At 36.6% G+C, this 13,272-nt stretch overlaps 1 protein-coding gene across 1 annotated transcript in view; it reads left to right on the top strand.

Moving 5' to 3' along the window:
• Nucleotides 1–11,570, top strand: part of MDFIC (MyoD family inhibitor domain containing) — a 215,045-nt gene extending 203,475 nt beyond the window's left edge. The window contains exon 5 of the mRNA XM_077265030.1: nucleotides 62–11,570. Coding sequence (XP_077121145.1) covers nucleotides 62–309 — 248 coding nt within the window. The 3' untranslated portion in view covers nucleotides 310–11,570. The remainder of the gene's footprint in view (nucleotides 1–61) is intronic.
• Nucleotides 11,571–13,272: the final 1,702 nt, after the last annotated feature.

The following is a 13,272-nucleotide window of genomic DNA, read 5'->3' as shown; positions in this document are numbered from 1 at the left end:
CTTCTTTTTTGTTCAATGGCTTTTCGTCTTCATCTGCCTGGACGACCTACTTCATATGAAGATTGCTGTGTTCACTGTATCTTAGCGTGCTTATTTTGTGAGTTTGTCACTCTCTGCAACATAGTATTAGGAACAGCTTCTTGTGGAATCTGCACTTCTGAAGCCTGTTGTTGCTGTTGTGGAGAAGAAATGGGAGATGACTGCAACTGCCCTTGTGATATGGATTGTGGAATAATGGACGCCTGTTGTGAATCTTCAGATTGCTTGGAAATTTGCATGGAATGCTGTGGAATTTGCTTTCCTTCATGAAGCTACTTATGACTTTGATCTTCAAAAACTGGAGTTTATATTTTAAACTGAAATTGACTTATAGATTTATCGAACTCATCCTTTTTGCACTGCTATTTTTTATTTTATGCATATTACTGGATATTAAATTTGGAAAACTATAAACAGGTGAGAAAGTATTATTATGCTGCCTTGTCAGTTAGAGGTATTCCAGTCATAGCAAGTATTCATCTGATTATGCTATTGCTTGCTGATTGTGGATGTCCAAGTAAGGCCATGTTCCCATTGCTGCATTTTTTTGTTCAGAAAATCTGTGTTTAACTGTACATGTAAACTGGATTCAATTTCATGAAAACCCATGCCTTCTGTACTTCTGAAAACACCGTTGAGCTATGCAATTTTGGTGCATTTTATCCCTATGGGGCACCTGAAAAAAAAATGCATGTAAAAAAAGAATACAGTTGTGTTTTTAAGTGCAGAATCAAAGTTTTTTGTACTAAAAATGCATTAAAATGCTGCTTCAAATCTGCACCTGAAACTTCACAAAGGGGAAATTGCAGCAAAAACACAGTAATCATAGAAAATTGTTTCTGTATATTATGGTACAGACACATGCAGAAGAAAAATTTAAGTGTCCATGTTCAAGTAAATGCCAGTTCCTACACAGACACGGTTGCGGCACAAAATATTAAAAGGAATTACACTTCATTTATATACTGTTTGATGGCGGTCGTGAGAATTGGACCTTGTTCTATCAGTTTGGTAACATCAGTAGCTTATAGATGAGGTTGATTTAAGGATTAATAAACAAAGACAATGTTGTACGTTATCTTTACCATTCCAATGTGATGTTCTAGCAATATATTATTTGTTGAACCAGCAAACGATTATTTGTTTAGTCTCAGATAAGTGTTACAAAATGTTAGTTTTAGATAAACCTCAAAACTGAACCTTGACTTTTAATGCAACTTTAGGCTACGTATAAGCAGTGTGCACTAATCTGCCCAGTTCCGTTGTTAGGTCCTAGGTTTGATGTCAATTGTCTCTGGTCTGAGAAGCTAATAGTATTGAGAAAGTGAGAATGTGGCTATATCATTGACGAAATAGAATTTAGTATAAGAAATATAAACATAAATAAAGATTTCTGTATTTCCCCACGACGTATTTCACTTTTAATTAGGAAAACATTTAGTGATTAAACATTTAGTTACAATTACTTAAATGGGTTGACCAGGCGCAGGACAAAAGTCTGCAGTCACTCTATGCCAAATCATGACAGTGTACAGTGCAGTTTGTATAATTGCGGGCAGAGGCCAACTAGACTCTGCCAACTTTTTGCAAATCTTTTTTATTAGGCCCTCTTTACACTGTCTGTATAATACCGGCACCGGAAAAACTGTCATCAATGTTTTGGATCAGTGTACCATCCGTGTGTCATTCGTTTAAAATCTGTTTTTTTGTTTTTTTTTCTCCATATGGCATAAGAATCCATTACAAAGCGTCTATTGTACTCTGCAATGTTAAACAGGTACAGCACACAGATGCCATCTGTGTGATATACATATTTTACTCGGACCCATAGACTTGTAATGGCCCTTATCATCCATGCGACCGAGAAAAAAGGACATGTCTCTGTGGTTTACACGGAAAATATGGACATGTAAAGATCACCATGGATTTTAATAACTACATTTAGATATGTGTCTCCGGTACGGGTGAAAACAGATGCCACACCTACAATAAACATGTACATGTGAAGAGGTCCTTAAGGCTACGTTCTCATTTGCGTTGTGCGCCGCAGCGTCGGCGACGCAACGCACAACGCAAATGTGAACGCATGCACAACGCAGCGTTTTGTGACGCATGCGTCCTTTTTTTGCTTGATTTTGGACGCACCAAAAATGCAACTTGCTGCGTCCTGTGCGCCCTGACGCGTGCGCCGCAGGGACGCATGCGTCACAAAACGCAAGTGCGACGCATGTCCATGCGCCCCCATGTTAAATATAGGGGTGCATGACGCATGCGGCGGCGCCCAACGCTGCGTCGCACAACCCTAATGTGAACGTAGCCTAAGAGAAGTCAAACATGTCTAGTCAGCAAATGACTATGCAAAATTACAAATGCAAATTATATGCAGTCAAATAACCACCCACATGCACCATAAAATGGTCACAAAGTGCATGCTGTCACGATTTCTCAGTCTGCAGTCAGAGTTGCTGCAAACTTTTGTCATAAGCCTGTTCAAACCCTTTAAATGGAGTCTGTCAGCAGTTTTAATCCTGCCAGGTAGGAGGAGGTGTAGAGTTGTTTAAACTTCTTCTTCTGTACCGTCTAGGGGGGTTCTCCCAGAATGATATAAAATGATGTGCCTGATATAATTCAAACTGTAGCCCATTCAATCGCGTGTCATTACGGGCTGCAGACTGAAGACTTACAGCTACCAAGACCGACGTGTCAACCGACGAGCTGTATCTCACACACCTCAGTCTGCAGCGAGGAGCACGAATGTCATATATGAAGTCAGTCTCCATGCACTGCTATAAAGCAATGAGATTGATGGAGGAAGAAAAAGATGAAGCTGTAGATCTTGTTGAGCACAATGTGGATAAAAACATATTTCTTCACACGTCACAGCTGTGCTAAGGTGTGTGTGATACAGCTCTTGTCCATTGAGAGACACATCTCTGGAGTTGTATGTCTTCCATGTGTAGGACAGGTTGCAATTAGAATTATAGCAGGGATTCCATTTTATCTGGTCCTTGGAGAATCACTTTAAGCTGCAGCTTGAATGAGTAATTTTATTTTGGTGTATGCTATTCCCGCAAGTGCATACTGTGTGTTTCTAAACACTGAAATGCTCTCTACTCTTTTATAGAATACATACCCTAGGGAGAAAGAATAGGTCACAATAGGGTTTTATCTACATAAACACCAAAACAGTGTGTCAGATTGTGCTAACCTGATGCAGGTATTTTTAGCGCTCGTAGGTTGTATTTATCCACTGCTGCAGATCCACTGGTCACGTCTTGACCATCAGATATCCAAATCAAAGGGAGACCACATATGATCTCTCTTCCCAAAGAAGTTCCTGTAACTTTGAAATGCGTAGAATAAAAACCCCAATTAATTTATTAAACTATCTCAGACTGACGTCTCTCAATGATTCAGCAGCACGGATGATCTCCACAAAATTCCAGATACTCTTTTATAAGCAGTCCATAACTCCTCCCCTTCATTCTTGAGTAACGGCTAAATTGGGATCCGGGATTAACCATACAGTCCTCATTCAAGAGCAAAGGGGAGGAGTGGTGGAGAGCTTTTTGTAGACTGGGTCTTTAAGAATGGCTCTGAATGCAAGTATAGGAGCATCACAGACCAGAATAAATCTACACTTTCTCATCATGTTGCAGCAAAAAATCCTACTTAAAAATAAATTTAAATATCTCTCCATGTTTCTTATCTCACACTTTGGGCAGTTTTGAATCACAACATGCTGACAGACGGATTAAATAATGGCAAGCCCCCTATAAGCCATTCATGGTGTGATCATGCACTGAAGTTTGCAGTCAATTTGAAAAATCTTGAATTTTAAAATAAAAAAGAGAAACCTAAAATCAAGCATTATTTTAGCCATGCAAGATCAAGTAGACCATGCTTTTATATCTCCCTAAAAATTCAGAGACCAAACAAACGGAAGCCAAACACAGTGCAACGGGACTCAGTTTGATTCGTCATAAAGAATGACTGTCAGGTGCACAGTCTGAATCACATATTTGGGGTATTTATAATACAGTGGTTCTTGAATTTAAACACTTCAGAATTTTCCATATTTTTTCATCAATATGACCAAAAATATCATCAGATTTTCACACAAGTCCTAAAAGTAAATAGAGAACCAAAACAAACAAATAAATCAAAAATATTAGACTTAGTAAATGAGAAAAATTATTCAATATCACAAGTCTGTAAGTGGCAAAAGTAAGTGAATCTTTGCTTTCAGTATCTAATGTTAACCTCCTCCCCCACCCCCTATTATAATACGATAACTGCATCTAAACATCTTTGCCCATTAATTTTTACAAAACCGCTGTAACTCCTGTGATGGTGGATCAATAACATTAGGTAATGAGAGAGGACTTTAGTGACTTAGAGGTAAACTTGGGATCCTTTGTGATTTTGTGGACTATCCTGCACTCTGCTCCTGGAGTGATCTTTGTTTTGAAGCACTCCTTTGGATGGTAAAAATGGTTGTAATTTCCCCCTTTTCATACATAAAATCTGACTGTGGATTGGTTGAGTCCAGGCTTTTCGGAGACTGGTTTTTGTAACCTTTTTCTAGGCTGATGATCGTCAACAACTTTGATGTTCCTTAGAAATCTTCTTTGTTCATGCAGTGATGCATGCCACAAGAATGTATTGTGAAGATCAGACTTTGATAGGTCTCCACTAAAAAATAGGTCATCCACTCTTCCCGAATTGTCATCTTTGAAATCACGAAACTCCAATTTTATCTTCAAATTCTCGACTAATCTTAAAAGATCACATAGTCTTTGCTACTCGGTCATTTAATATCATATCATTTTCCTTATTTAAAGTGTCTAATATTTTTGATTTGTATGAGTTCTCTTTGTTTGTTTTAGGACATGTTTGAAATTTTGATATGGTTTATTTATGAAGAAATAGTGTTACTGGAAAGTTTGTAAATCCTTCATCATTTTCTATATCTAATTGTTTTCTGAAATGTATTGTTACATTCATTTATTTGTATTATACTTATCTTGGATGCAGTTCTCAATTGACAATTTTGTATGTTGTAAGATCATGTGGTATGCTGTAAGATCATATCAACAATGTTTGGGATTTGAGAAGGGCAATGATTTCACAAGATCTTTCCCTAGTAACCCTGTTCATGGAGGTTTTGGACATCTGAAAAGGCTTATTTAGACTACTTTCTACCAGCCATTGCCGTATTTTTGCATCATTAACAAACATGGCAAATCCCGTCCTATGGCTGATAACAGCTGGCCTGCTATATTCGATTTTTGGGTTCCATAATTGAAAAGTTGTTGTTGCTAAACAGATCTGCATCCCATTAACAGAACCAGCAGCAGAAATTGATTGTTGCATTAATGTAAGTATGTCGTTCAAAATTAACAGCCTTCATTTTTCAACCATAACAATGTTTTTCAGAAAATGGGTGTTTGATTTTACTGATGAATATGAAGATTAACTCTCCTTCTTAACTTCTTAACTTGTCATTAATTATCTGAGTTCTATTAATGATAATATAGCACTCAGAATAACTGGAAAATATATATATTTTTAATTCCTTATTCATAAGTTTGCAATAGCGACAGCTCAGCCACTAGAAAACTTAAAGGGACTGTGACCAAACAAACTACAGGCACTCAATGCTTCATTGCAGGGCCAGTCATTTATATACACCTTCCCACCTACTTGTTTTCCCTCAATCACCACCCTCTCCCTCTGATTTGACAGCTCTGACTTCATAGAACCAGAGAATGGTGGAGATATAAGGAAAGTTTGCAGATGCAGCTCATCCAACCCATCCATTATATATATATACACTAGCTGTAGAGCCCGGCGTTGCCTGGGCATAGTAAATATCTGTGCTTAGTTATAGCACCTCACGTCTCTTATTTTCCCATCACGCCTCTCATTTTCTCCCCCACATCTCATTTTCCCCCTCACTCCTCTCATTTTCCCCCTCACTCCTCTTATTTTACCCCTCACTCCTCTCATTCCCCCCCACTCCTCTCATTCCCCCCTAACACTTGTCATTTCGACCTCACATCTGTCATTTTCCGATCACTCCACTATTTTCCCTCACTCCTCTCATTTTGCACTCACACCTTTTCATTTTCACCTCACACCTCTCATTTTCACCTCACACCTCTTATTTTCCCCTCAGTATATACATGTTTGTCATCTCCCTTATATATAGTTTACACCTGTATGTCATCTCCTGTATATAGTATATACCTGTATGTCATCTCCCCTGTATATAGTATATACCTGTATGTCATCTCCCCTGTAAATAGTATATGCCTGCTGTATGTCATCTCCTCCTGTATATTGTATATACCTATGTGTCATCTCCTCCTGTATATAGTATATACCTGTATGTCATCTCCTGTATATAGTATATACCTGTATGTCATCTCTTCTGTATATAGTATATACCTGTATGTCATCTCCTGTATATAGAATATACGTGTCATCTCCCTTGTATATAGTATATACCTGCAGTATGTCATCTCCTCTATATACCTATGTGTCATCTTTTATATAGAATATACCTGTATGTCATCTCCTCCTGTATATAGTATATACGTGTCATCTCCTGTATATAGTATATACCTGTATGTCATCTCCTGTATGTAGTATATACCTGTATGTCATCTCCTGTATATAGTATATACCTGTCATCTCCTGTATATAGTATATACCTGTGTGTCATCTGCTCCTGTATATAGTATATACGTGTGTCATCTCCCCTGTATATAGTATGTACCTGTATGTCATCTTCTGTATTAGACCTCGTTCACACGTTATTTGATCAGTATTTTTACCTCAGTATTTGTAAGCTAAATTGGCAGCCTGATAAATCCCCAGCCAACAAGAAGCCCTCCCCCCTGGCAGTATATATTAGCTCTCACATACACATAATAAACAGGTTATGTGACTGACATCTGCCGTATTTTCTATATGGTACATTTGTTGCTCTTGTAGTTTGCTTATTAATCAGATTTTTATTTTTGAAGGATAATACCAGACCTGTGTGTGTTTTAGGGCGAGTTTCATGTGTCAAGTTCAAGTTGTGTGTGTTGAGTTGCGTGTGGCGACATGCATGTAGCGATTTTTGTGAGATGAGTTTTGTGTGGCGTCATGCTTGTAGCAACTTTTTGTGTGTCGAGTTGCATGTGACAGGTTAGTGTAGCAAGTTGTGTGCAGCAAGTTTTGCGCATGGCGAGTTTTGCGCGTGGCGAGTTTTGTGTGGTGCATTTTGAGTATGTGCAAGTTTTGTGTGAGGCAACTTTTGCATGTGTTGCAACTTTTGTGCATGTGAAAACTTTTCCACGTGTGCAAGTTTTGCATGTGGCGAGTTTTCCATGAGGTGAGTTTTGCACGTGTGGCGAGTTTTGCGTGAGCCTAGTTTTGCATGTGGCGAATTTTGCGCGTGGCGAGTTTTGAGCGGTGACTTTTGTGTTTCGACTTTTATGTGGCGAGGTTGGCGTATGTGTGGTGAAATGTGTGCTGAGGGTGGTATATGTGTTCAAGCATGTGGTAGTGTGTGGCGCATTTTGTGTGTGTGTTCATATCCCCATGTGTGGTGAGTATCCCATGTTGGGGTCCCACCTTAGGAACTGTACAGTATATACTCTTTGGTGCCATCGCTCTCATTCTTTAAGTCCCCCTTGTTCACATCTGGCAGCTGTCAATTTGCCTCCAACACTTTTCCTTACACTTTTTCCCCATTATGTAGATAGGGGCAAAATTGGTGAATTGGAACGCGCGGGGTTAAAATTTCACCTCACAACATAGCCTATGATGCTGTCGGGGTCCAGACGTGTGACTGTGCAAAATTTTGTGGCTGTAGCTGCGACGGTGCAGATGCCAATCCCAGACATACACATACACACACAAACATTCAACTTTATATATATATATATATATATATATATATATATATATATATATATATATATATATATTATTGTTCAATCTGGTTCCTGGGACATCCACTCTATGGTTAAGAGTCAACCAAACTTGAAAAGCAAATTTGCTGGATTGAAAAACCTAGTTTCATTACTTTCAAAGAAGTTTGGAGCTAGATCGAAAACAAGCATTTGGGAAAAGGTCATCGAAGTTTTTACCCTCTTAATATATTGCAATCATCATCATAAGGCACTGTGTACTTACAATTGCTCATTGTTTTCTTTTTACCCAGCTAATTCTTCTCTTTTCTCTGCTGTATGAAGAAACAGGAAGTCTCTTGTCCCTGCATTTATCATCCCCCACTTCAACTTCTGACTCAGCTACTCTGCTCCTTCCCCCCTGCCATAGACTTTTGCAGTGACTTATGACCTGTACAGAAAAAAATTGACCTCCTGTTTCTACATAGAGCTTAAAGGTATTCAGCTAGTCTGTTTTTTAACCTGTGATGTCCTAAACCTAAAGGAAAACAGAATAACTAAGTGGGTAGAAAGGCAAAATAAGCAATTGTAAGTACACAGTGCTATATAAGATGTTTCCAATATATTGAGAGAATACAAATTTTGATGGAGTGCTTCTTTAAATATTTGGCCATCCCATGACGCATTGAACGCCTGTACTTGATTTTAAGTCATTCTATGCTTACAGACTCTCTTTAAGGGTTACGAACTCCATGTAGGAAGGGGGGGACTTTTTTAATTGAGAATCTGTCAATGATTTTTTCTGGCAGGAGAATTTATAAGTTTTATCTGTGTCAAAAAAAAAAAAAAACCCAGAGGCCAGTGTGAAAATTGCAAGATTTCTAAATATTTTTATAAAGGTTTTGATACGATGAAAAAAACTTCCTTTTTTTACTTACATTTAACAAAACAACCTGAGTTAAACAATGCGTTGTTCCTTTTTTAAGTAAAAGTAAATAACCGAAAAGGTGTCCATGTCCTTTTAATTTATTCCTAGATGGAGAGACATGAAGATAAAGAAAATAAATGTAGTCTAACAGAAAAAGTAACGCCAGCAAAAATCATTACAAAAGTTATATTACTGTAACTCTTTAAATATTTCTGAAATAATTTCATAATGTACAATAGATTTTTGCTTCATCATTTATGATTTTATTTGCTAGCGAAGATGCAAAGGCTAGCATTAGAAAGTGATAGCCCATCTCTCACAATATCTGCTATCTGTCATATTCAAAACACCAACAGAGTTAAGTTATAGGATTTCTCAATTAAATTAGCTGCACTCGTCATCATAGAACTCAAATCTTTTTGTTTGCTTAGCTCAGTCGCTGTCAGATTGGTTTCACACATAGCTTTTTAAAAAACCTGCATTTTTTGTGGCAGTTTTTCTTGGCAGTTTTTTTTATTTCTAAACACTGCATCAAGTTAATAAGAAAATATAACATGAAGTACAATATAATTATTTGCCTGGGTGCTTCTAAATACAGTATTGCCTGGGTGTGGCTTTTTTCAATCACCTCCCCATATGTGTCTTAGGAGAATTTAAACCATACCTTAAGAAAAATATCAAATACATCTGAGTAAAAAAAAAAAAGCCACAGGAAAATGTTTATAATTTCTATAAGAAAGGTTGGCCATACTTTATGGAGAATGAAATAATATTTATTACATCATAATAAAAACCTATGTCATCAAAAGAAGTTCCAGGAAAGTCAACACAATAAGCGGGACACAGTAGACTGAGAATATAGGACTGATTTTGTATACAAGTGGTACATAAAAGGGGATCCAGATCACAGGAGCAGCCATCCAATGACTACAAATAAAAAATATAAATATGATATGTAAGTGCATTAATATATTTGGTCCCGATCATAGATAAAATATCTATAAAGTGCAAGTGCATAAATATATTCAAACATGATCATGTACAACTAAGTAAATAGAAGATATCATAATTGTATAGGGGAAAAGCATAATTCATGACCCCTCAAATGAACATACGTCAAAAATGGATGTGAGTAATGATATATACAGTAACTCATACCAGTCTTTAGACTTCCCGATGTGGGTTTTACATATGGTTTACTCTAGGGGACTAGGTCCCCTTTGAGGAATCTATTTGTGAAACGTGCATTGGGGTACGGGTACCTGGAGAATGTACAACTGGAGAATGTACACACTATCAGTCCTATATTTTGTCTACTGTTATCCGCTTATTGTATTGACTTTTCTGGAACTTCTTTTGATAATCTGATATGTTTTTAGTATGAATAACAAATATCTTTTTATTCTCCATAAAGTGTGGTCAGTCTTTCTTATAGGATTTATAATTTATTTTATAGCCCACTCTTATTATTTTGTGAATCAGGAAAAAATGTTTGTTAAAAAAAAAAAAGTAAATAGCCATAAAAACTGTATGGGGAAAAAATGTAAAATGTAGCTCCCACTCAATCTTTAAATCCAAGTGTAAATAATGCCTACTAGTTGGATGTCACTGAAATTAAGGATGTTTTTGGTGCAGATCTCCTCCCTTGAATTTCTTGTAAATAAACTTGAAAGGAACACAAGGTACTGTGCTTTTTGGAAATGTGTTCATAATTACTATTTATATCATGTTTAGATATTGAACAATTTGATCTGCTTCTGAGGAAATACGGTCACTACAAGCACATCGGTAACATTCTCTGTCCCATTGCCTCTGAAGATTCTCGTTTTTTTTCTCTACATGATTGCCTATTAATTACATGCAGTGTTAGATGAGAAGAATTCTATATGAAAGTAGAGGGACTTCAAAGAGCTATATATTTTACTTCTTAGTATGGTTTTCTTATTATCTACTTCCTTATCATAACAAAGGTCTTCCTTTTGATATTAGTAGAAAAAAAATGTATAGATAGGGAATTCACAATTCTTTGTGCCAAAACGATCTTGAAAGGTTGCACCAGGTGTTTTTTATAGTGAGGTTAAAGAAAATCTAATATTGATATTTGATAAGAGTATATATCAACTTTTTTCTGGTTTTGGGATATTCTGTAATGCAGATGTCAATATATATTTGTTATTGTCTTTTGTTTTCCCAAATTAAACATGTAAAAGCTGATACTTATTACTGTAAATAGACAAATTAGTCACATGTTCCTTCTGTAATAAAGCGGTTACAGTTAATCTGAAATGGTAATTGGCATGGGATTTATTTCTAAATAGCTTGTATTATGCTAGTATTCTGCACTAGAATTATTATCAAGTGTGTTATAAATATCTCTGCAGCAGAGAAAACATATACTAAATACTTTGTTCATATTTAATTTGTGCTTTCCTTTCTGGATAAGGTGTATTAAGTAATACACGCAGAACTAACATTCTAGTGAGCAGAAGAAAATTTAATGTGAAAATGTAACTCTTTAACATAGATCCAGATCTTACGGACTGTCTACATTTAATGTTTTTATTATTATTGTTTGTTTTTGTTTAAAATGCTTTATTATCACAACAGATATTCTATACTAAAACGATACATTTGAGATGTTTCCGTTAACTGGATTTATGTTATTTTAAAAATAAAGAATTTTATTTTAAATATTGGATTATTTAGTTGTGCTTTCTTTTGCTTAGATTGGGCGACTTTGCGGTGGCCATGTAAATAGAATTGACATTATTCCGTTCCTTATTATTTTACATTAGTCAGTGAATGCGCTCTGTGTATGCAGTAAAGATGACTCGCTGCATTGATATTAATGGAAGAAGACTGTAAGAAGCAAGTTGCAAGATAATTTTGTGTAATTTGAAAAAAAAATCCACTATTAAATAATTATGTGGGTTTTCCACATAATTTTAAAACTTGCCCATAACATTCAATAGCAAGAAAATTGAGCAATCACTTGTCTTCCACAGCTGAGTCCCAGTAGTCCTGGCAATTTTATTTTTATTGTTTTACCTAGCTGCTGTGATGATGTGCCATATGCCTCATATGATATCTGTAGCCAAAAAATGTAAAAGTTATGGCTCCGGGAAGAAGGTGAGTATAAAACGAAAACTCAAAAGCAAAAAATCCCAAGGTGGTGAAGGGCATAAAATCCAACACCTGACAAACTATGTATTGGCCTATGCAAAGGACGAGTGTCTAGGTCATGCTATGTACCAGTTCTAAAAACATTTGTTTACACTAAACTACAGGAAAATATTAATAAAAACATATTTGTTTGTATAGTCCATATAGAATAGCAATTGACTTTTAAGTAATCCTCTGCATATCGAAAGATAGGATTTAGACAATCTCGCATTGATATAATTCAGCAAGAATCTGAATTTTTTATTTTTTTGAAATGTATAATGTATCTGCACATCAGGCATGACCCTTGTTGGACTAAATAGAGGCAATAAAAGGTTAAGCTATCCAGAAGATAATGTACAGGAAGCACAATATCTCATTTCATGCAGAGATGCAGCTAAGCATCCATTACCACAGTGTTCCCCAAGTCCGGTCCTCAAGAGCCACCAACAGGTCATGTTTTCAGGATTTCCTTTGCATCACCTGCACAGGCAAGCATTCAATGACCTGTGCAATACTAAGGAAATCCTGAAAACATGACCTGTTGGTGGCTCTTGAGGACCGGACTTGGGGAACACTGCATTACCAGGTATGCTGTGGTCCGTGGTTCAAGTAGTGTGATCCTAATGACGAGAAAATGGTTAACAGAACCACAGACCAGAAAAGAGTTATGGGTGTGAACATCTCACAGTTTGGCAAGGTTGGCCTGGACTGGAATAAAAATGCCAAAAATCACCCAATTTTTGTGAAACTTTGAATTGCTCAATTGTGCAGTGTTTCAATATATTTTGCACAAAAAAACACCTTGAAGAATCAGGCTAGAGGTTTTAAGGAGGCCAACACCGGATGATCTTTGCAGTGGAGACTGCTTCAGCAAACTTTTCTTTGCAGAGTTTTTTGGATATTGAAGTGTGTTTCCAGAAGAGTTTATTGCAGTGTTTTGATTGGACCGTGAATAGTTTGGACACTCTTCAAAGATCTAACGTCCACTTTTTCTTCTACCATGGGCTTTTCAAAACATGATGTAGAAAAAAAGACTGAGCACATGACCAGCAATTAATTTTACCATATAAACAGGAAGCGTCTTTCAAGCTTTTTTTTTTAAGTAATTTTTCAGGCATGCTACCTGACGATCGCTTCGGCTACATGCTTACAGTGTGAAATCTCAGGTGGCTTGTTGCTATATAGATCAGAAGGGAGCTAAGTTAAGATAGAATAAAATTATGTACTTCAGAA

Source organism: Ranitomeya variabilis, chromosome 5, assembly GCF_051348905.1.
Source record: "Ranitomeya variabilis isolate aRanVar5 chromosome 5, aRanVar5.hap1, whole genome shotgun sequence".
In the NCBI taxonomy this organism is placed as follows: Eukaryota; Metazoa; Chordata; class Amphibia; order Anura; family Dendrobatidae; genus Ranitomeya; species Ranitomeya variabilis.
The sequence above is the reverse complement of the archived record's forward strand: the minus strand, read 5'-3'. Positions and strand labels throughout refer to the sequence as shown.